Source organism: Astyanax mexicanus, chromosome 11, assembly GCF_023375975.1.
Source record: "Astyanax mexicanus isolate ESR-SI-001 chromosome 11, AstMex3_surface, whole genome shotgun sequence".
Taxonomy (NCBI): Eukaryota; Metazoa; Chordata; class Actinopteri; order Characiformes; family Acestrorhamphidae; genus Astyanax; species Astyanax mexicanus.
The window spans coordinates 45,312,392-45,337,500 of NC_064418.1; the positions used below are offsets into that span (position 1 = coordinate 45,312,392).

The 25,109-nt window shown below is 40.2% G+C and overlaps 2 protein-coding genes across 2 annotated transcripts in view; one reads left to right on the forward strand and one right to left on the reverse strand.

Annotated features, from left to right (window-relative positions):
• Positions 1 to 954: 954 nt before the first annotated feature.
• On the forward strand, positions 955 to 5,970 carry LOC111195816 (uncharacterized). The gene is made up of 8 exons (XM_049485437.1): positions 955 to 1,181; positions 1,668 to 2,269; positions 2,390 to 2,480; positions 2,596 to 2,782; positions 2,969 to 3,090; positions 4,267 to 4,498; positions 4,738 to 4,884; positions 5,227 to 5,970. Exons 1-8 carry the CDS (start codon positions 972 to 974, stop codon positions 5,514 to 5,516), a joined length of 1,881 nt encoding a protein of 626 aa, XP_049341394.1. The 5' UTR covers positions 955 to 971; the 3' UTR covers positions 5,517 to 5,970.
• Positions 5,971 to 11,053: 5,083 nt separating this feature from the next.
• The window catches only part of cps1 (carbamoyl-phosphate synthase 1, mitochondrial), a 92,680-nt gene continuing 78,624 nt past the window's right edge, over positions 11,054 to 25,109 (reverse strand). The window contains exons 35-38 of the mRNA XM_022680069.2: positions 18,894 to 18,953; positions 17,924 to 18,036; positions 11,915 to 12,044; positions 11,054 to 11,779 (exon numbers count right to left, since the gene is read on the reverse strand). Of these exons, the coding sequence (XP_022535790.2) occupies positions 11,681 to 11,779; positions 11,915 to 12,044; positions 17,924 to 18,036; positions 18,894 to 18,953 (402 nt within the window). The 3' untranslated portion in view covers positions 11,054 to 11,680. The remainder of the gene's footprint in view (positions 11,780 to 11,914; positions 12,045 to 17,923; positions 18,037 to 18,893; positions 18,954 to 25,109) is intronic.

Sequence of the window (25,109 nt, forward strand, 5' to 3'; positions counted from 1 at the left end):
TGTTTGCGGTGCGCACTTCAGCGAGGATGACTATGTTTCTCCATGCCCGGGAAATAGGAAGAAACGGATTTTGAAGAAATCTGCTGTCCCTGCACCACAGGTAAACAAAACTATTTACCAAGATTCTCTTGAACTAGCATCCACTACTCCTAGGGTAACGGTGCACCAGGGCTATGCAAAAGAAATAGAGAGAAATAGTCTTAGTCATAAAATAATAATTTATCACTTGGTGTCATATTAGTGAAGCTTACAAAACGTGACAATCTTACAATCGTCAGTACGTGGACGGTCGGGTGGATGATGTGTACGAGTAGCCAATGACTAATCAATGATTCCAGAAATCCGGTCACAACGTAGGCTAGCATAACAAGAAGACCACCAGGGCTAGTTCTACCTACTTCTCAGCAACTAGACCCGGGTATTTCCGGAACAATCGGTATATATATTTGCTTGATTGTGGTGCACAGCGCTACTGTTTGGATGCGCCTTGTGTCTTCCTCGAATACAGAAGTATGCGCCGCTCATCCCTGGTGTTTTTGATTACAAAAGGTAGCCGAGTTATACTTTATGCTGCTTTCCTCGATCGAGCATCACAGAGCCTAAAGTGCATACATCCTGCCCCCATATGCTAGCATACTGTATGTCAGCTATAGTTTTGGCGAGTGTAGTCATTCTTATTTGGTCTTATTTGGAAATAAATCAAAACAGGACTTGGTGATCACGAAAGTTTATGCCTTATGAAATAAATGTTATTGCCTGTGAATTGGATAGGCTATAGGTAGGCCAATTGTCTACTCTAAAACGTCTCAAGTGGAATAACATACAATATATAAACTTCTCTGTCACTGTTATTACTAGTACAAAGTACATGTTGGTGTAGTATTATTGTTGTAGTGTTTCTAAAACCTCACCAAGATTCTTGTAATCCACAATGCAAAACTGTGTTTTCAAAGGTATGCACTCCTGTTGCAATGGTAGAAACAGCACAGCCAGAAGTCCCAATTCTCGAAGAAGAGGAGACAGCCTTTTCTGAACCTCTTCAATCAACCCCTGTAAAGTCCAGGTTGGAACAAGAAGAGTTGAAGATGGTGCTCACCAGTCCTGCTGATGCAGAACCAAGCACAAAACCATCCACATCAGGGACATACATAGCCCTGCCTCCAACCTGGAGACTGTCAGAGGTAAGCACACATTTTTGCAAACATTTTGTCTGAATAAAAAGTTAACAGTTTCACATTGTCAACACTGTGTGGATACAAGGCTCATTGCACACCATACATAAGTTAAATTAGTCAATCAATTTACTGTTCTGTAGTACAACAATACAATACAATTTGTATTTATCTTGTGCAGCATCACAACTTTTGAAGTGTACTCAAAGCGCTTTGAAAATAGACATAGGCCTACACATTCTTACTTATTCTGACATTCACGCACTAGCTCTGGAGGCTGCTGTAAGGGTTCATGTAAGAAAGTGTGCATACACACACACACACACACACACACACACACACACACACACACACACACACAAACACAAATAATAGCCCTAAAAATATGAATCTAGAACATAGTCTAATTTTGTAACTGCAAGACCTAACCTACTAGCACAGGAACACTGTGTAGTTTTACTTTGATTTCACTGTATTTGTTTTGTATATTCACAGTTACAAAACCTGAACTCAGCTGCTGAATCTGAGACCCTGGATACCTCCATGACTTCCATAGAGACCCCTGTGGACAGAGATGACAGCGCATTCCTTCCATCAAGCAGTGAGGGCACATCCACAAGAACATCTTCCTCAGACAACATTGCTGGAGCAGGAAGCAGAGGCGACTGGTCTGAGAGGAAGTGGATTGTGAACGAGTCATGCCTAATGGAACTGTTCACAATTTGTCACACATGCGGGGTATCCATTAATGAGAAAAAGATCACCAGCAGTGGATCAAAAATTCAAATAGAATGGACATGCATCAACCACCATACGGGAGTGTGGCAGTCCTGTCCTGATGTCCGTGGAATACCTGAGAACAACCTGGTGTCCTCAGCAGCCATTATTTTCACAGGAACAACTCAGAATGAAATTGACGAGTGGGCTGATCTTCTAAATTTACAACTGCCAAAGAAGACATCGTACTACGCACTACAATCCAACTACATGATACCTGTTATTCACAAAGCCTACACTGAGATGCAAGAAGAGTTTTTGACAGAACTCCGGGAAACAGTAGCTGCTGGTGGACACACAGATATCTGTGGTGACGCAAGGTAGATATTCCCATTGTGGATCATATAGTGCACATGCTCAGTTAGCGCCTTACATTTCAATTAATATAAAATCATCTTTGCTAGCACCCCACAAGTAACTTTCTTGTTTGTCATCTACAGATCTGATTCCCCTGGTTACAGTGCCAAGTACACCTGTTACAGCTTTATGGATGATGCAACAAAGAAAGTAATCATGTCAGATCTAATTCAGGTAAAGTATAAACATTATTGACAAGTAAGTTCTTGGGTGTGTTTTTTCACCATGGTCTGCTTTTCATAGGCCTTCCTGGATGTCTTTGCTGTCTGTCCCTTTACAATCAATACAGGTATCAGAGGCTACCAGTTCACCGGCAATGGAGCCTGTTGGTTTCCGGAGGGGCCTGGATCGTCTACTGGACTCTGGCGTTAGTGTTGACGTAGTTACTACTGACCGGGCTCCATCAATACGGAAGATAATGAGAGAGTCTTATCCTGAGCTCAGGCATCAATTTGATCCATGGCATGTTGCGAAAGGTAGCAGTAGTTATGCATTATATACTGCTTTATAAATGACATCTTCACATTTCAAATTTTCATTATAATCCTAAAATACGGAAGGTTGTTGCAAAATTCAGGGTGTACTGTGATGCTATGACATTTGGTAAAATTATTATTCATCAGAGTTTGCTTCTTCATATTTGTCTTTTATGCTTTACTTAGGCATAAAGAAGAAGGCTACGGCACTGGCAAGAAAGAAAGAAAATCGGGATCTTCAGCCATGGATCAAGTCTTTGGGCAACCACATCTGGTTTTCATGCAGTTCTTGTGGTGGCGATGAGAAGGTGATGCCCAAACAAAGCACACTTATATCCTCAATTGACAACTACTTCATTTCATTCATGAATTTGCCAAGCTGTTTTATAGTGATGTTATGCCCTGTCAAAACCTTCAATGCAACAACACAATGTAACTTTGTCAGTTACACTTCTGTGAATCCAACCTATCCAATTATCATGAATCCATGTTGCCTACTTTTGTACAAATTTAGCAAGCAGTTGGTAGAAATTACAGGTAATAGACAAAAGTAGCCATCCAAAACTGGATCTCCCCAAGAAGCCACACACACATAGAAAAGTTGAAGCCATGTTTGGCAAACCGTGGTTTATCTCTCAGGGCATACAGAACATATGAAGAGTTTTGTTGCAAAACGGTATCACCACCATTTTTGACTTTTGCATTTTTTTATTGTAAATGACTGTTCAGAAGTCGTGTCATCTATGTGTGATTTCTTTCAAATATTTTGAGAACATACTTTTTAAACCTATACAAAATGCATTATGCAATGCAATGCAATGGAATGCCCAATACAAAAATGTCATTTTCCCAATGTGTACATACACCATTTTGCAATGAAACTCTTCATATGTACTTATGATCCTGACACATCTTAGGAGATAGAAAGAGGGATCCCAAGTTAGACTGAGATAGTCACCGTGTTATAATGGTCTGAAGGCTGGCCTGTAGTGCAGCCGCAATACACACAGATGCACAGCAGGTTGTGGAGCCAATGAGTGTTTGCAGGAGGCCAGGACACACCTCTGGAGACAGAAGGTCTGGTTGCTGGGCCTTCTAGTCTGCTCATCCACCCACTAGGTGTACAACGGAAAAATACACAAGTCAACCAAAAGAGACAGTAGCTGGGGGGCAGTGGAAGGTGGTGGGGTTAGGGGTGGGGTGGGGGTTGTTGTGGCTGCAGCTCACCAAGCATGGGGGGATGGGCTAGCTGTTGAGAAGTAGTGTAATTGAGCAGAGAAAGGGGCTGAACTGTCAGACTCATTGGTGTTTGAATGCACAATTCTAAACATATATGGTTATTATTTCTTGCAATTGGTTTGGGCTTTTGTTGATGTACATGCTGCACATTTGTGTCATACAAATGCATGCCCAAATGTGTGTACTATGTGTCTAAGAATTACTTTGAGAAATTTGCTTAGCAGTGTCTATATGTCCTGTAATAGGAGTTGAGACACCGGTGGACCTCTATCCTTCATCATGTGTGTGGTGTCCACCGTTGGGAAGGAGAGGATGGACAGGAGTACAGTTGTCGCCATGATGACATCAGTGAGGACCAGCAACGAAGAAAGAAATGGCTGAAGGAGGGGAGTGCTGCCTGGAACGCTTTGAAGAGTGTCATTATGGACAAAAATCTCCTGCGAGACCTAAGTCATATGACTTTGTTCAAGCATACAGGTAATTTGGATGAACTTACTGGCAGATCACAGTTTTCCTGAACAAGTATGAATATCTATAACGAACACATGAATAATTTAGTGCTTCACTTGTCCTTCGAGAAAACTGTGACTATGCAAATTTAGTAATGTTCTTTTTTCCTGCAAAAAAAGTTAGCGTAGTGGTAGTAATGATTTGCTGCCATTTTGTGGACGTATACATTTGAAAAAATGTGTAAATAAAATGTGTTTTTCATTCAGGGGACCTTGAAGTGTTACACAGCTCTATGCTGAAGTATGCAGAGAAGAGGCGCCACTTCACATATGTCACCATGCAGGCAAGGCTCCAACTGAGTATAATGGACCACAACCACAATGTTGGCCGTCAGCATGCCCGAACGCAATCTGGTAAGTATGCAAACGCACGCATGCACACACACACACACACACACACACACACACACACACACACACACACACACAATCATATACCCCGTACAATGGAGGGTGACAGAAAAAGACAGTGATAAACTCAATATTATGAATATAGTAAATATATATAATTATTTGTCCTCAGAATTTTCAGATAGATTACTTTCATTTTAGTATTTTGTCTTTGTTTTTAATTACAGCCTTTTTAATCTCATCTCAAGTCCTCCTCAAGTCTCAGTACACACACACACACACATCAATATGTATGTAATGGACATGAACCATCCTCATCACTCTTATCACTCTCCTCATTCCCAGGACAAGAAAAATTTAATGTGTTTCATTCAAGGCAGTCAAACCAGTGGGTTGCGAGGAAACTGTATGAGCCAACAACTCAGGAGTTCCGTAAGGAATTGGTGGAACAGGTCCTTCAGAGGCGGCTGGACAAGAATGTCAGGCTTGGAGATCCAGCTTTCCACATCCATCCTCCAGTCAGCATACCCGCCAACATTGCTCCTACTCCAAAGCCAAACAAGACTGACTTGGTTGCAGAACATGCATCACGGTTTCCAAAAAAACATACTAATGTTGAAAATGTTGATTTCTGAAACTAAAACTTATTTGTAATAGTTTTTATTGTCATTATTTCCCCCTCATTTACTCATAACTCTTCTCATACTGTAATTGTAATCAAAACTATTACAACTGATGTCTTGTTGAACAAAGTTTTATTTAGTTTTTTTAATGTTAGACATGTAAAATATTTAGTGTAAATAATTTGTAACAAAGTATAAAATGTACAGGAAAATGTCTATTTTTAAAACATCTACAACATGTAAAAAAAACTAAAACATCTAAAACAATTGCAGTGCATCCGCTGATTCTTTGAAACCTGTATATTGCCCAGTTGGTGATGGATAAGTTCTTCTTATTAGCTCTACCACACAGGATGGAAGAACTCTCCGGTTTCCTGGACCAAGCTTCTCTCCTTTTAGACCCCATTCCAAGACAATTCGATAAGCGATCAGCCTGTACTGTCTGAAATAGTGAACAACATTGATTGGTGCATAGGCTACTTGAAGACAGTATAAAGTATGTGTGTAGGTCTATGTGTGTTTGAAAGGACTTGCCAGTAGTATAGTTGTGATATGCTATATAAAAACATTTTGATGAAGTGACTCACAACACAAGGTTTTATCAAGAAATAGTAATAACATGCAACGTTTCTGGCTATTGCAGAATGTGGATGCTGGTGGTATTGTTTATATAACTGTTCAGGACAGTAGGCCTATATTCATAAGTAAAGAGGGAGTGGCCTACAGACATGTTGAAGCTCTGGAGATTGTCTTAGTAGTAGTAAAAATACAGTTATGCATCACCACAAGATATGGTGATGCATAATGTCCCAGATGTCCCAACCTATTAGGGCTCAGGATATAATACTGTGTGTGTTTTATTTTGTAATCTATCAAGCCATTGCATGAGCACTTGTACGGCAAAATAAGCCTATTACAAAAACATATACAACATCCAATAGAGGAGTCAACACTTACTCTGCAGATAACTGCCCATCGGGTCCAGCTGGTCTGGGACGCCTCTTCCAGTTGATCTTTGGAACGTGGAAGAAAGTTCTCAAGACGCCGGCATTCAGGAGTGCAGGGAAGTCGCTGTTGTTTGTGATGCAGGCAGCAGCTGGCCCGCCGACGTCCTCATCAATTGACAGGTTCTGTATCTCGGGCATAACTAAATCCCACTCGTGGCAGCAGTAACATTCCACCTCTGTCGGCATTAGTTCACACTTCAAACAAGTGCACCAGGATTTGTCGGCCACCCTTGGTATCGCAGCAGCAGCAGCAGCGGCTCCAGCTTCGGTCTCAATCATTTCTCTGTCCACCCTCTCTCTTTCTGCACGATCCAATTCGATTTGGGCAAGTTCCTCCTCAGTATACTCAGGCTCATAAAGATACCCCCTTGGCTCTGAGCGGAAATCAATATATTCCTCGTCGCTCTCGTAGTCCGACATGTTCCCGAACAGTAAACAGTGAAATCGAAACCGTAGGCTAGCTGCCAGGTTGCGCAATCGCGCGCACTGATCCAAAATGAAAGTAGTGCCCCAGTGATAATGAGGCGTGACTTTTGCAGACACCGTTTTTTGTTATGCAAATAAATCACTCTTTTGCACTCGTACTGTTTTGGGAAGAAAAACGCTTTCGTTCCGTGACCCCAGCAAACATGCCGGACTACTTTCGGCTCGGACAATACTGGACAAGAACTCCGCTCACCGGACATGGTCGGGGGTAAGTCAGTGAGAATGCACGACACTGGTCATGTTGATGCCATACAGATTCATGTCAAAAATCCCGAACTATCCCTTTAAAACTTCTGACAGCTGGATAGATGGTGCATTTTGTGTGTCTCTTAACTTTAAAGGAAAAAAAAAAAAAAAAAAATATATATATATATATATATATATATATATATATATATATATATACTTTTTTGAAAATATAATTAGAGTTGAAAATGAAAAGAAAAGTGAAAAGGCATGAACTAATTCTCTTAATTAATCATGGGTGTGTTTTGGGCGTAACATGAAATAAACCAGTCAGACTGTTGTCAGGGTTTTAATCAGTCAGCGGAGCTCCTGTGTTTTCCGCCACCAAAATAGAAACTCTACAGAAATGTGCCTGAACACACCTCACTTCCAGACCACAACATCCATCAGTGTAGATTGGGAGAAATAAAATGAAAAAAAAAAAAAAAAAAAAAAAATTAAAAACGTTGTTTATAGAATAAAACAACAATGCTAATTTTACTCACATATATATATATATATATATATATATATATATATATATATGTTGTCACACCTTCCAATTCCTCAAAAGACTTGTCTCAGCCAGCCAATTAGCACCTAATTGGTAGATCAGTGTCACCTGAGTTTTGATTCCATTCAGCTGTGTGCCCATTTGTAAATATCGGTATTGCCCATGTTGATTCTTTGTTTGTCTATTTTTGCCTTTTTACTCTAATTTTGTCTTGCATTTTTTGCTAGTTTTTTTTTCTGTTTATCCCTTTAGAACTATGTTTGCTTTAGATGTTTGCCTCAGATTAGGCTTTTGGTTTTTACCCATTTTTTGGTCCAGTCGGGTTAGTTATCAAACAGAATATTAACTACAATATTTAACAAGAGTTTTAAGTATTTATGCCTTCCTTCTTTTAAACACAAAATTTACATTTTTATAATGAAAAGCTTTTTAAGCTGTTTCAACCTTGACAGATTTTTTGTTGCAGTTTAATTTTATTTTTACATAAAGCAATGTCTGCTGACTAATAATAAGAGTGAACTTAAGGTTTGTAAGGTATATATTAATTTTATACCACTAACTAGTGTTTAGCAACGACATCAGCTACAAGTTACAGTAACATGTACTGGACTCTTAAACATGTACAGGCATCTGTTGAAGCATGGAGGAAAGGAGGAAAGGAGATTTCTTTGCAGATATACAGTATCTGCATTCTCCTCCACTCCTCTGGAACCAGTGACCCCCACCCGGCTGGCATAAGGTACGATCTGCCGGATGGTGTTGCCTCTGCCCATCTGCCAGATCCCGGATTCACTCTGCTCTCATTAAACCTGGAGGAAAACGAGGATCCTCACTGTTCCTCACAAAATGAGCACAAATTGGGAAGAACCACTGCGATGCTTCTTCTCCAAACCCCCCCCAGCCATGTTACATTATCAGCACATGTTCAGCTTCTCATCAGCAGCAGCACCATCACCATCACTTACAGCAACAGTTTAGCTCTGGAGAACAGCTGATTGATAAATTAGCCCGCGCCGTTCGCTGAGCGTCCACAGTTAACGCAAAGCAAACGGAATAAATCTTATCCGGCGGTGGGCGGGTTGACGGGCCGGGCGGCGCTTGATTAGGCATTCTCAATAGGTTTGATAACTTCAGCGGGCGGCGAGGAGGAGAGGGGGGGGGGACGGGGGACCCCGCTCTGATCGATGTGTCGTTGCCGCCAATTGATAAACAATGGCAATCAGTCTTAAATTCATCGGGGAGGAAAACACTATTAACTCGGCGTGCTCGACTTTATTAAGCCGGGGGATTTTTAATTCAATGTCCCTCAACATCTCCCAGGAGCAGAGCTCTCTAAACTCGCGCTCGGCAAAGTGGCGGAACAAAGACAATAAGAGACAATAAAAAACTATTCATAATAAAGGGGCCAAATGAAATGTCATTTAAAAGAAGTATAAAAAAATTGTGTTTATGCTAATGAAGAGCTCAATTCAAACACGGGTGCTTATTACTTACTGCATAACCAGGGCCCTTCTCAAAGGACTATTGTCTATTGTGTGTGTGTGTGTGTAAATGTGTGTGTGTATGTGTGTAAAAGAGTGTGTGTGTTGTGCAGCATAAAATAACCGAAGAGATGGAATGATATATGTGGAAGAACGGATGACACATAGGTGTTTATTGAGATTTCCCAAAAAGTCTTCCTCCGCCTCACAGTTTAAAGACATATCCAATCACACGAGCACACACAGGCATTACACACACTTCACTCTGTATCTCCATGGTAACATACCGTAGATACCATACTGATAGACCACTGAAGTTCTGTAGTTTGTCATTTTGTAGTCCGTGCCATCTTATATCCTTATATCATGTCATATTTAGCACTATAAGGTATGGGTGGATCTGACGTGGGTTTAGAGGGCTGAAGAGAACTGGCCACTTTTCCACCTTCATGAACTCTAAATACCAGAATGCACTTCTCGGTCATGAATCTAAGCCAGCCAGAATCAGCCTCACCTGAGTTTTGATTCTTTTCAGCTGTTTACCCATGCATAAATGCCGATATTACCCCCTGGTGATTCAGCTACATGCTGAGCTGTATGTTCTTCGCTTGTCTATTTTTGCCTTTTTTAGTCTGATTTTGTTTTGCAAATTTTCACCCTTATTTTTTTGTCTCCTGTTTAACCTGTTTAGACTATATTTTGGCTCAGATGTTTTAGTTAGGCTTGTGCTTTTTTTTACCTTTGCTTGTACATCTGTGAAAAATATTTCACACTTCTACTCAGTGATAAAACTCTTGCATCTGGACTGCAATAAAAAAAACAAAAAAAACAAAAAAAAAAAAAAAACACGAGGACCATTGAGTTTTTTGTCTTTCTCGGTCACATGACAACGTGTTCAGTAGCTCCTCCATTTCCACTCGCTGTTCTGTTTTTTTTACATTACGCAAAGCGTAATTACGGTGTGCGGCAGTGGACAAATAGCTATAGTAGATAATTCAGCCTGTAATTTTCTCAGAGGAGGTCTTAGAAAAACACGTACATGGTCGTTCCGGACAGAAATAAAATAAAAGCGGACCCCCATAAAAGAAAAAAATACCTTAGGACCCCCTGAGAAATTAATCTTTTCCAGATAGGGCTCAACTCACATTTTTTAACTTCTACATCAACTCATGTTGAGTTAAGCCTCAAAAACATTAGGGCACCACTTTAAAATAAGGCTTCTTTATAAAGGGTTTATAGATAGATTATAAATGAGTTTATTAATGCTTATAAATTAACTTGCAAATACTTAAAAAATACTTAAAAAAATACGCACTTAATAAACACATACATAGACTGAACAACTGTGACAATGACTTTTCTAAACATATCTAGTAAGTAAGAAAGCCAGTTTAGTCATTTAACATGTTATTATAGTTAAATGAATAAAAAGTTAAAGCTGACTGATAGAAAAGATGGAAAAGTAAGATAAGCATCTAAGATGAGATCTGAGGTTTACCAGTATAAACGAATGTGGAATCACTATTTGGTACATGACCGCCACTTGTCACTTGTTTCCCTTTCTATTTATGTGTTGTAACTGTGTATTAATGGTTTACAACCTAATTATTAACCAGTCATAATCTCACTAAAAAAAAGGATATATATATATTTATAAAGCCTTAATAAGGAACCTTTTTTTTAAGGTGATACTAACATTAGTATATTATTTGTAGCTAAAATTGATTAAATACTAGATTTTTTTTTTTTTTGTTACTTAGCCTCGATTTTCAAAGGCAGAAATGAATAGGGTTCTCAAGAAAATGCTTCTATTATATTTTATAGTAAATCTACTCATCTACTCAACATTTCTGCTATACGTTTCCGCAACTAAAAATTGAGGTTGGGCCCAGAATGCCAAATTTAATCCTAACAAAGACTACAGAATGCAGAATTCATCACTTCAGTGGTCTACTGTAAACTAACTCCATTGTAGCCTGAATAACCAGACTAGAACTTATAAAAATACAAAATAAACCAAAGCCAAAGCCAATCATAGGCTCTGGAAGTCCAGCAGCCCCTTTAGGGCATAGAAATTACTATCTTTAACATAGTAAGAAATACTGTCAAGGAAAGATACCCACACATGTAAACAACAAGAAAAACAACAATAAGAAGATCTTACTTTAAAAAAAAAAAAAGTTCCCAAAAATCCCAGATACCCCTTCTTTCCATTCTTATTCTGATGATACTCAACTGGATGCAAGCTGGTGTCCTTCAACACAGTTAAAAAAAATACCCAGTTAAAAAACACCCACTACCCTTAAGAGTGCCTGGAATTGAAATACTGTAACCACCCTCCAAGTGACCTCAGACTCCATCCCTGTGGCACTCCGGACCTTCAGAGGTGGACCCGCTCAGAGTCCTGGAGGTTTCTCAGGAGGTTTCGGTAAGGGAGATGAGTTTTAAGAGGTCTGGGCGTCTCTAGCCCTTCTGCTCGTTCTCTCGCTGGCGGTAGTGGAAGAGACTTGTGGTGTCCAGCTCACTGGAGTACTTGATGGCCTCAACGAACAGCTTCACAACCTGTCAGAGGAACATATCTCACTCAGTATTTCAATCCCAGCAAGGGCAGGAGAGCACGACCTCTCCTGCAACTTCCAGGAGGGTAGAGCTTTGAAGATTTGAGAAGATTTTTTGTTGTTTTGAGAAGGTGCTGACCTGGAAGTTGGTAATGAGAGGAACGCCGTAGTCCACAGCCATTCTGCGGATGAGGAAGTTGTCCTTCAGGAACTTGGTGTTGTTGTTGGGGAGGTTCACTACCAGGTCAATATGGCCGTCACTGAGCAACCTGCACGGAGAGATAAGTATACAATGTAGAAAATTAGCCTGAGCAAGGCCTATGCATAAATTTGGGATTTGTCTAATTATTTTAAACCTTTCAATCATATAGTAATGATGCACACTCATTCTCACATTTCTGTACTTGTTCTCAGTATCCTTTAGTATATTAACAAAGGAATTGGAACACCTGCTTATGCAATGTTTCTTCTGAAATTAAGAGCGTTAATTAAGAGTTTATCCTGGAGGATCTGATTGCTTTCCGTCACAACAGTCTTAGTGAGATTGGGGTGTGATTATGGTTCACCAGTATCCCCAGGATCAACGGGCTGGTTGACCAGCGTGACCACGCGGGTAGGTCAGTATGACTGTTTATGGTTGACCAACATCCTCAGGATCAAAAAGATGATCGACCACCAAGACCAAGCTTGTTGACTAGCATGAACCAGCAAGGCAAAGCTGGTAGGCAAGTATGATGTGTATGTTGGCTGACTCCAACATACACACCACTCATCAGACGCTCCAGACCAGTTCAGAAGCAGGTGAAAACCTGGCCGGCAGGCTCCATCTCTGCCCTTCAGGACTGTTTTGAGTGCACTGCATGGGACATGTTTAGGGAGGCTGCTACTGAAGGCAATTCTGTTGATTTGGAGGAGTATGCAGCATCAGTCACTGGCTACATCAGCAAGTGTATTGATGATGTCACTGTCTCCAAGACCATCACTACACGCCCAAACCAGACGCCTTGGATGACTGCTGAGGTACGTGCGCTGCTGAGGACCCGCGACTCCGCCTTCAGAGTGGGTGACAAGGTGGCCCTGAGGAAAGCGAGAGCCGACCTGTCAAGAGCCATCAGAGAGGCAAAGCGCGCACACGCCCAGAGAATCCACAGCCACTTCAAGGACACGGGTGACGCGCGGCGTATGTGGCAGGGCATCCAGGCAATCACCAACTACAGGACAATGCCACCGTCCTGTGAACGTGATGCCTCCCTCCCTGATGCCCTGAACAACTTTTATGCACGGTTTGAGGCACAAAACAACACGATGGTGAGAAAGACCATGCCCAAGCCGGACGAGAAGGTGTTGTGCCTGACTGCAGTGGATGTGAGGAACACTCTGCGCAGAGTCAACCCACGAAAAGCTGCAGGACCAGACAACATCCCCGGCAGAGTGCTCAGGGAGTGCGCAGACCAGCTGACAGATGTTCTCACGGACATCTTCAACATCTCCCTGTGCAGCGCCACTGTCCCAACGTGCCTCAAGTCCACCACCATCGTTCCCGTGCCGAAGAAGTCCACAGTGTCCTGCCTCAATGACTACCGTCCCGTTGCAATTACACCCATCATCATGAAGTGCTTTGAGAGGCTAGTCATGAGGAACATCAAGACACGACTGCCCTCTTCACTGGACCCCCTGCAGTTTGCGTATCGTCCCAATCGCTCCACGGACGATGCCATCACCACCACCCTTCATCTCTCCCTCACCCACCTGGAGAAGGACACTTACGTCAGAATGCTGTTTATAGACTTCAGTTCAGCATTCAACACCATCATCCCACAGAACCTCATCAGGAAGCTAAGCTCGTTTGGCCTCAACACCCCCCTCTGCAACTGGATCCTGGACTTTCTGACGGGGAGACCCCAGTCAGTCCGGTTCGGGGGCAGCACCTCCAGCACCATCACACTGAACACTGGGGCCCCCCAGGGCAGTGTCCTGAGTCCTCTGCTGTTCACCCTGCTGACTCATGACTGTGCTGCAAAACACAGTTCTAACAGCTTTATCAAGTTCGCCGATGATACAACCGTGCTGGGTCTCATCACCAAAGGCGACGAGTCAGCATACAGAGAGGAGGTGCAGCGGCTGACAGACTGGTGTACAGTCAACAACCTTCACCTGAATGTGGACAAGACAAAGGAAATGGTTGTTGACTTCAGGAGAGCACAACACACCCACTCTCCACTCAACATCGACGGGTCCTCTGTGGAGATTGTTAAGAGCACCAAGTTCCTTGGTGTCCACTTAGCAGATAACCTCACCTGGACCCTGAACACCAGCTCTACAGCCAATAAAGCCCAGCAGCGTCTCTACTGCATTGTGAATGACCCCACACATCCCTCACACGAACTGTTCTCCCTCCTGCCTTCGGGAAGAAGGTACCGCAGCATCCGGTCCAGCACGACCAGATTCTGCAACAGCTTCTACCCCCAAGCCATCAGACTCCTCAACTGCAGAGACTGAACTGATGGTTTTTCTGTACATGCACACACACTCTTACCCCACTTACCCCAGAAAATGGAAAGCACTAAAAACCCTACTACCTCACTGGACTCTATTGCACACTGTGTAATAGAGGTAATTACTACCTCACTGGTCTTTTTTGCACACTTTTTGCACACTGCATAATTTGCACACTGTCTTGTTATTTATTATTCTTTGTCTGTATTGTGTTGTATTGTCTGTCTGCACTTTTGTACTGTTGCACTATTGTTCTGTCTACACTGTGTTTATGTGCACCATGGTCCCTGGAGAAACGTTGTTTCGTTTCACTGTGTACTCTGTATATAGCTGAAATGACAATAAAAACCACTTTGACTTTTGACTTTGACTGTGCTTGTCAAACCCCATGACCAGTGTGATTATAGTTGACCAACATCCTCAGGATAACCAAGATGAATGACCACTAAGACCAAGCTTGATGACTAGCATGAACCAGCAAGCCAAAGCTGGTAGGTAAATATGACTGTGTTTGTCCACCCCATGCCCAGAGTAATTATGGTTGATCAACATCCTCAGGATCACCAAGATGATTGACCACTAAGACCAAGCTGGTTGATTAGCATAAACTAGCAAGCCCAAGCTGGTTGGTAAGTATAACTGTGTTCATCCACCCCATGCAACAGTGTGATTATGGTTGACCAACATCCTCAGGATAACCAAGAAGATTGACCACTAAGACCAAGCTGGTTGATTAGCATAAACCAGCAAGACCAAGATGGTAGGAAAGTATAAATGCATTAATCAACCCCCATGTCCAGTGTGATTATGGTTAACCTACATCCTCAGGATCACCAAGAAGATTGACCACTAAGACCAAGCTGGTTGATTAGCATAAACCAGCAAGCCCAAGCTGGTAGGTAAGTATAGCTGTGTTCATCAACCCCCATGACCAGTGTGATTATGGTTGTCCAACATCCTCAGGATCACCAAGATGATCGACCATCAACCCCCATGTCCAGTGTTCATCAACCCCCATGTCCAGTGTTCATCAACCCCCATGTCCAGTGTGATTATGGTTGACCAACATCCTCAAGATCACCAAGATGATAGACCACCAAACCAAGCTGGTTGACTTGCATTACCACCAACACCACCAGATTGGTTGACTAAAATGACCAAGCTGGTCAAACAGCATGACCAGCATCACCATGAAGACAAAGTTGGACAAACGACATGACCAGCAAGCCCAATATAGTAGATTATAAATTTCAGACCCAATCCTCAAACCCAGCAAGTATTTAAAGGCATCTAACTGGGATTTAATGGAGATTGTTGATGCAAATCACGCAAACGAACAGCGTTCCAATTGTTGATCGCCCTTTTTTAATAAGTCCTTTATTAGAGACCATGCTCCTATACCAGCACTGCAGAACTGCAATGTGATCAGCAACTGAGGCTCAACAAAGTTAGCTAAACCCTCGGTCAACAGCAATGGCCTTCATTGCTTGATATCGGCTAGTGGTTGTTTGAGAGATGTCACAGTCCGACAGACGCACAGGTTCTCCACAGTGTCGCTGAGGTTCTGCTGCTCTCCTGATCGGCCCAAAACCAGCCTGATTTGTGGGCCTGTTTAAGGATGCTGGGCGTTCACGGCTGGGTAAATATCAGCGCTGTGGCGTGGCGAATCTCAGTAAACACGCTGTGCTGATTCCACAGCCTTAATGTCTGTCTGTCTGTCCGTTTCTCCTGAATGCAAATGATGTCTGATGAAAACAAGCAATTGGAAAACAAACTGAGGGCAAGGGTGGAGGAATCTGATTAAATCAGCAGCAGCAACAAGAGAGAAAATAAGGAGCTGATACACAAAACAAAACAAAAATCACACAGAGAGAATAGAAAAGTGAGCTTTGTTAACAGTTGTGAACCACATATTAAGCATACGGAGACAGAGGGCTGGACAATATAATTCAATATCAATATAGAGCTCTGGAAAAAAAAAAGACAACTTAAAATGATGAGTTTCTTGGATTTTACCAAATTGAAAACCTCTGGAATATAATCAAGAGGAAGATGGATGATCACAAGCCATCAAACCAAACTGAACTGCTTGAATTTTTGCACCAGGAGTAAAGCAGCATAAAGTTATCCAAAAGCAGTGTGTAAGACTGGTGGAGGAGAACATAATGCCAAGATGCATGAAAACTGTGATTAAAAACCAGGGTTATTCCACCAAATATTGATTTCTGAACTCTTAAAACTTTATGAATATTAACTTGTTTTCTTTGCATTATTTGAGGTCTGAAAGCTCTGCAATTTTTTTTTTCAGCCATTTTTCATTTTCTGCAAATAAATGCTCTAAATGATAATATTTTTATTTGGAATTTGGGAGAAATGTTGTCCGTATTTTATAGAATAAAAACAATGTTCATTTTACTCAAACATCTCCCTATAAATAGCAAAATAAGAGAAACTGATTCAGAAACTGAAGTGCTCTCTGCATTATATTGTATATCAGGATATACAATGCTTTAATATCAATGATAGATTTTTTCTTTTTTTTTTTCTATTGTTTATATTGGTATGGGAATCATATTGTATTGAGTTAAGAAATGTATTTTCGGCCATATTGTCCAGACCTACACAAATATGCCAAAAAATCATGGGACAGGAATTCCAATAGAAGCTAAAGATCATTTTGATCCAATTTTAGTTATGTAGGATGTTAGCAATGGTGCACAAAGTTGGAATGTGCCTAATTACACACACACACACACACACACACACACACACACACACACACACACAAACACACACACACACACAAACACACAAACACACAAACACACAAACACACACACACACACACACACACACACACACACACACACACACACACACACACACACACACACACACACACACAAACACACACACACACACACACACACACACACACACACACACACACACACACACACACACACACACACACACACACACACACACATAAAAAAGCTTATATCTCCAAAAATTTAACAGGATTTAACAGGAAACTTTCAATAGAAGTCAGTGTGAAAAGATTTTATTCCAAGTCATTTTGGAGCATTTCTATTGGTCTATTGGTTCTATTGGTCTATTGACAATTTTGAACCAATGTAGGGGAGAAAAAATAAATAAAAAAACAACTTTATATTACAAGAAGCCCATTCATATTTTAACCAGTGACCTGTCTTTTTACTATATATACTATATACTACTATTATATAATGTAACTATATTTTACATGTATGAAGTACAAGAGACCCAGACTAAAAGTTAAATTGCTCAATCGAAGGATTTTTTAAGCACCAACATTCTGAATTTTTGTACTTCCAAAAGAGCTTTCATCTGGTCCTGGTGGAACAGTGGGATGGCATTAATTTGGAGCCTGGTCAACAGTTTCTCAGGATTTACTTTAAGAAGTCAAGTTTTTAACCACATTTGTACTTTTATTGATGTGAAAGCAAATTTTACTTTTTTTTTAACTATTTTTTCTCTTACTAAAGTCAGTAATGTTTTATTTATTTAATTTTTTAGGCTTCTCTAAACATCCTAAAATGGTACAGTAAGTAAAACAAAGAATTACAGATTTTAGAAACAGACATTAAATGATGCATTAGGTTGTACTGACCTGCTAATGCTGGGCAGGGTGGTCTCTTTCCCCTCATGCCGAGGCCAAGCGACGGGGGTCGTAGACACATCATTGGCGTTGAGCCAGGCTGAGGTAGCCTCTGTAGCATAAAGCTAAAAAATAAAATAAAATAAAAAAAAGCCATTAATGAATTTCTAACTACTTATTCAGTATGCTTCCAATTACAGTTTAATAGGAATGGAATGAGGAATTCATCTCATCGCTGGGTGAAGCTGCTTTATCAGAGGGGTTAATTAGAGCGGCACATTTAATAAACTGCAGAATTGAAATGTGTTCTGCACCATTTCAGAACTGTTATAGTGGCTTGTAATTATAACAGATGTCATTCAGTCCTTCTTAAGTGGGAAACACTGAAGCACCAGAATTAATTAACAGAATAATCCAGAAAAGAAAACATCACAGGAAACATGGAGTCATTTTCAAAACATGGATAAATAAGAACAATAGGAAATTACTGCGTATTGTGTAACGTATAATTAAAACAACAGCTGGAATTATCCACCTTAAATCAATAAAACACAATGATCCTGAATGTTCCTGCAGTGGGTTTAACACATTAGAGCCTGTACATAAGCCTACATTTAATTACTCAACATTACTGTTAAAATTACCATCAATTTTACAGGCCCAGAAACACAACCCCAAATCAATAATGGTTGGGACAGTATGGAAGCGGTTCGCTTGTGTTGAAACAGTGATCTGGTCTCGATCCAGACCAGCTATCAAATAAACTTATTTTTAATTGAGTTAAACTGCTGATAAGGTCCAGTTTAATCTGATATATTAGCCAGATAATAAACTTCTATGAACAAACACCGTCTCTGCTGCTCCTCCATTCTGTTTACACACTAAAAGCACAGCATGTGCAGCATTCACTGCTCACAGTCACATGACTCTGGGCATTAAATATCGCATATTTAGTAAAAAGAGTTAAAGATGTTTCACTCACTTTAAATCCCTCCTCCTGAAGCTGGTGCGCAGTGGACAGGAAGTCTGGCCTAAAAGAATGCTAAAAAAAAGACAAGAAAAAGAAAATAGTGAAAGAGAGAGAGAGAGAGAGAGAGAGAGAGAGAGAGAGAGAGAGAGAGAGAGAGAGATTTGACTTAAACATGATCTTTATTTAACATTAGATCAAACTAACGTGGAAAAAAAACCGTCAAAAACAACTAGAAACATCACGTATAAAACAAACAGATTTGTATATATATAAACTTTTCAGATAACCAATAATGAGAGAGAGAGAAAGAGATAGAGAGAGAGAGAGATACTCTGAGAAACCACTCTACTTATAATCACTATGCACATTATTACATAAACTAAATGTACATTAATTTCTTACTCTTTTTCACATATTGTAATTTATTACGTATTATTATAATTATTATATATTTTTTGTATTATTATTATTATTATTATTATTCAGTTCATCTGTTTATTATGTATTTATATTATTTACTTTTATATGTAAGATATGTTTATATATATATATATATATATATATATATATATATATATATATATATATTTTTTTTTTACCTTTTGTATATTAACTTCTTGTTTTATTGCTTTGGCAAAATTTGTTAACTGCAATTCCTGCCAATAAAATTATTTTAAATTGAAATAAATAAATAAATAAATAAAATAAAACCACTCAATTTTTTTTCTCTCTAATCTGTAGGTTTGTTTATGTATTTATATGAGAGAGAGAGAGAGAGAGAGAGAGAGAGAGAGAGAGAGAGAGAGGGGTCAGAAAGGGGAGGGAGGATCAGTCATTGCGGACAGATGGAGAGGAACCTCAGGACAGATTTCTATTTCTCTTCATGTCCACATCAGAGAGTTAAGCGTCGCCCTGTAATCAGCCTTTAGGAGCGTGACGGATCCGCGGCGCTCCGGCTCGGCCATTAGACAGCCGGCGCGGGGAGAAAGTGGGAGCTGGTCTCGGATGGGAATTTCACAGTCTCATTTGTACCCTGGATTCCATTAAAAAATAATGCCGCAGTAACAATCCGACAATGACCCCGACAAGATATTCCACACCGCTGCGCTGAGAGCAGGTCTGAATCCCAAACAGCAGCCGGGGAACAAATATTACATCATATAATAAAACAGCACACAGAGCACAGCCCCCCCGGGTCACAGCTAACAGTTTCCTCCTCATGTTCGGGGTTTTCAGGATCACTCCGGGCTAAAAGTCATAAAAGTTACCCAACAAAAAAAACAGTGTACTCCAGAGCTCTGAATACTGGACCTAGACCATCCGTGATGTTCTAAAATTGGTCAGAACTCACCTGGCTACTTTAAAATTCACTGATTTAAGCTTTTTTTTATTTATTTTTATTAGTTTTCAAATTAGTTAGTGTCTAGTCACTCTGTAAGTTTTTTTTTTTTTTTCCTATGTTGCAAATGAATACTGAATTTTTCCAGTATTACTCTAAATGAACACATAAGGAACCTGCTAACTTGCAGTTTCTGAGGCTGGTAACTCTAATTAACTTATCCTGTGCAACAGAGGAAACTCTTGCTCTTCCTTTTATGGTCCTGATGAGTGCCAGTTTCATCATTATAAAGTTTTTGATGGTCTTTGAGACTGCCCTTGAGGATTGTCAAAGCTTTTAAATTTTTGGGGATTGACTGACCTTCATTCTTTCTTTTTTTTGTGATTATGAGTTTTTATTTTTCACACAAAATTTAAACAACAAGGGGATGGGGAGCAGCAGACAGACAGATAGAAAAAGTGAATGCAAAAGAAAAAAGGAGCCTGAATGACAAGTTTCTATGGGTACGGTCATCTTCACAAATATAAATAAATAAGAAGAAGTGTTCTTATTCAATGCATACATTGCAGAACATATTATTATTAATATTCAGCACAAAAGTCTGCCATGCTTCAACAGTTATGGGCTTAGCATGATGAAGTCGAGCTTTGGTATGTTCAAGTTTTGCTACATTGAGTAAATTAACCACCCAAAATGATTCCAGGTGAAGACCAGGGGATCTTCATTTTTTCTTAAAGTATTTTTTCTTTACTTGAGAACCAGTTGAGTAGTTCTTGCTTCTCATAATCTGGATTAGAATATTACTCAAATAGAGCTTAAATTCACTGTATACCTGTAACTCTACCTCTTCACAACTTTACAACTGATGCTCTCAAACACTTTATTAAGAGGCAAGTAATTCAAGTAATTAACTCTTGATGAGTTCAGCACAGCTGTTAACTGAAAGCCTGAATTCCAGGTGACTCTACCTCATAAAGCTGACTGACTAAATCTAAGCAAGAGGTGCTACCTTTGTAAAATGTAAAATATAAAACATATTCTGGTTTGTTTAACACTTTTTTTGTTTTTGTAATAATAATATTGGGTGCCACTTTAAAATAAGATTATCTTTATAAAGGGTTTATAAATGGTTTACAATTAGTTTATTAATAGTTACTAATTAGGTTGTAAATGGCTTAAAAATCATTAATAATCAGTTATAACACATACGTAGAAAGGGCAACAATGACCTGTTGTTTGCCAAATAGTGAACGCACAGCCTTCTATGATGTTGCCCGTTCTACGTATGTGTTATAACTGATTTTTAATGATTTTTAAGGCATTTACAACCTAATTAGTAACCATTAATAAACTAATTGGTACCTAATATTGTGTATAGTTGATCTTCTTTAGTATTAATCTACAATGCAGAAAATGCTTAAATAATAAAAAAAAACACTGAATTTAAGTGTAGGTGTATATCGGCATCTGCACTGTGATACTGGATATCGGCCCAGAATTCCCACTTCAGTGAATCCCTAGTTAAAATGTTGCTGTAAGGATTTGACATCCTTCCATCTCTCCATCTACCCACTCAACCAATCAACCCATCTGCTCATCCATCCACCTATCCATTCATCCACCCACTCATCCACCCCTTTACCCACCAATCAACCCATCCATTTTTTTTTCTCTTGGGCGTATAATAATAATATACATACGTTTTACATGCTAAACTATTTATATGGTTCCATAATATTAATATTTCATTAATATTTCTTTGTTTTGAAGGATGTACCTGTTTTATACACTGTAATACTGTACACTGTGCTCTCAGACACAGTTCCTCAGCAGGAAGTTTGAGATTCAGCTAGTTTGCTCTGTTCTTGAGCTCATAAGTCTTAAACTTTGTGTGACAGTCTTTCCTTGAAGTGATTAAATCACCAGATTTGCTTAGTTTGTGCTCCGTTCTGCTTCCAGTCTTAATTGATCTAATTATCTCCTCCATTTAACATGTTATACATTCCCAGGCAAGACGAGCTCGACTAATTGCTGCTAGACTGCCGATAGCTGGCTGAATGCTTAGCTTGCAATATTCCCATTAAAAAGTTCCATTTTAAATATGCCTTTAACTGGTACTTCAGAAATGACTGGGAGAAAGCCTGAGGCCTGCAGTTACCGGCCGGGTCCGGGAGTGACTGTGCTGATTTAGGATCTGCATGCTGCAGTGGCTTCTGTGCATGTACCCATATAACCCAGCATAACAAACACCAGTAGAGTAGAGCTCTGTTCATTAGCAGCATGCTAAAACCTGCCACCAGCGCCGTCCATTACACTACTATCCATCAGACCATCAGTGTGATGCTTTTTGCTATCTTACACCCGGTCAACAGTCTATTTTCACGTCTTGTGCCTGTGCTGTTTAAATAGCATTGAAGTTTAGAAATAAATCTAACGGTCTGGTGTGGTTGTCTGGAAGTGAGGTGTGTTCAGGTACATTTCTGGCATTTTTCTATCTTAGTGCCAGAAAATACAGGCCACTGCGCCACTGACCGATTTAAACCCCGACAACAGTCAACAGTCCTATACCTATATGTATCTTAGCTACGCAGGAGCACCATGTGCAAGGCAAATCCAGCTTTTACATCAACAACAAACAGAGAAGAATAAAGAATAAAATAATACTGCTGTTGCTGTAAATGAGCTGCTGGTGTATCTTCGCAGAGTGAACGTACAGAACAGTGTCCTCTGCTAATACACGCAAAGCACCGTGCTGTTAAGATACGAACACGCCAAAGTGCATCTGTAAGTGTAACTCTGATTTGTTTATTTTCCCTCATGCCCAAAACACACTCATGATTAATTAAGAGAATTTGTTCATGCCTTTTGTGCGTTTTGAGCCTAATTTTTGCACCTTCAAGATATGATTATCTCACTTATAGATCTCTAAAATAAGGTCCTAGGAGTTATTAAATGCACAGCACACTCCATACATTTGCATCATTTTTACAGTTATTAGAAAAGAAAAGCTGGTGTGCTCTGCAGCTTTTAGGATTTCTCCAAAATTCACTTCTTTTATTTTAAAGCTCTTAATGTGCATAGAATCACTCCACTGTTATTCTGTTGCTGGGTTACTGAGGTTCTAAGAACAGTTAAATAGCTTATCTGTTATCAGTTTTAAAATGATGCTTAAAATATATATTTTATATATTTTTGGGCCGTCCCAATTAAGCTTTTTTCCCCAACCAATCTAATACTATACTACTATACTAATAATCTGCTACAATATTACTTACTGTTGGTCTGATAAAGTCTTTGTGGTGTTTTAGGGGAGGGGGTGGGGGGGGTAGTGTAGTGCACTATAGGACTCTGTGGTTCGGCCTAAGCTTTTGTCCTTGGCTTTATTTTTTCCCCATTTTACATTACTTTTACTTTTTATACTTTAAGTAGTTTTGTATCCAGTACTTTTACATTTTTACTTAAAGAGTAAAAGGCTTGAGTTGATACTTTAACTTTTACTTTAACTACTGATTTTTTTTTTTTAACCCTAGTATCTTCAATGTACTATACCTCTACCTACAGAGTAATGAATGGAGATACTTTTCACACCTTTGGTACTTTATATGCAATTCTCTTTCAGTTCTCTATCCTAATAAAGTCCTATCAGCTCCTCCTCTACGTGTGGAGTCTGAAGGCACTGAGTGAATTTAGCCAGGTCTGATGTCCTGCTCCAGGCCACAGATTCTTTATGACTGAGAGAAGCCCATTATCCACGCTATAAGTCATTAAATAAAATCGTAAACTTGTGAGGTTCGGGATTTAGACGCGCTTGATGTTTTAATAAAGCGAGAAAATGAAGTTATTATGCAGTCAAATACTTTGAACTCTCTATTTGACTTGTGAATATTTCACTCACGCCCGCTCTCATCCTCTCTCGCTCTCTCTCAGAAGACGGGAAGACATAATACAACAAAGGAAACAGTGTTGAAGAGACGCCTTCCATTGCCCTCCTCTGTTTGAGTGGGCATGAATGGGGCATGACAGCGCTGGCTCGGTACCAGACAGTCCAGAGCCGTGCCTTCTGGGTACGCGGCGCTCCAGCGCGACATGAAAGCCTTCCATTACGCCTGTATCGATTGTGACACACAGAGCTGCCATGCAATGATGAGGAATAACTACTGTCAACCTTCATCTGCGCTTCAAAGGATTTATTCAAAGATGCAGATGTGAGGAGAGAGAGAGAGAGAGAGCGAGAGAGAGAGAGAGAGAGAGAGAGAGAGAGAGAGATACAAGAGAGAGAGAGAGAGCCCACAAGAACGAAAGATACGAGAGAGAGAGAGAGAGAGAGAGAGGGAGAGAGAGAGAGAGAATATACACTACTGAGCAAAGGTTTTAGGCACCAAAGTAAATTACACTAATCCATTTACAGGGGTTGGACAATGAAACTGAAAAACCGTGTCTAAATTGGAGCAGCCTGGTGGCCAATCTTCATTAATTGCACATTGCACCAGTAAGAGCAGAGTGTGAAGGTTCAATTAGCAGGGTAAGAGCACAGTTCTGCTCTAAATATTGCAATACACACAACATTATGGGTGACATACCAGAGTTCAAAAGAGGACAAATTGTTGGTGCACGTCTTGCTGGAGCATCTGTGACCGAGACAGCAAGTCTTTGTGATGTATCAAGAGCCACGGTATCCAGGGTAATGTCAGCATACCACCAAGAAGGACCAACCACATCCAACAGGATTAACTGTGGACGCTGTAAGAGGAAGCTGTCTGAAAGGGATGTTCGGGTGCTAACCCGGATTGTATCCAAAAAACATAAAACCACGGCTGATCAAATCACGGCAGAATTCAATGTGCACCTCAACTCTCCTGTTTCCACCAGAAATGTCCGTCACCACAATA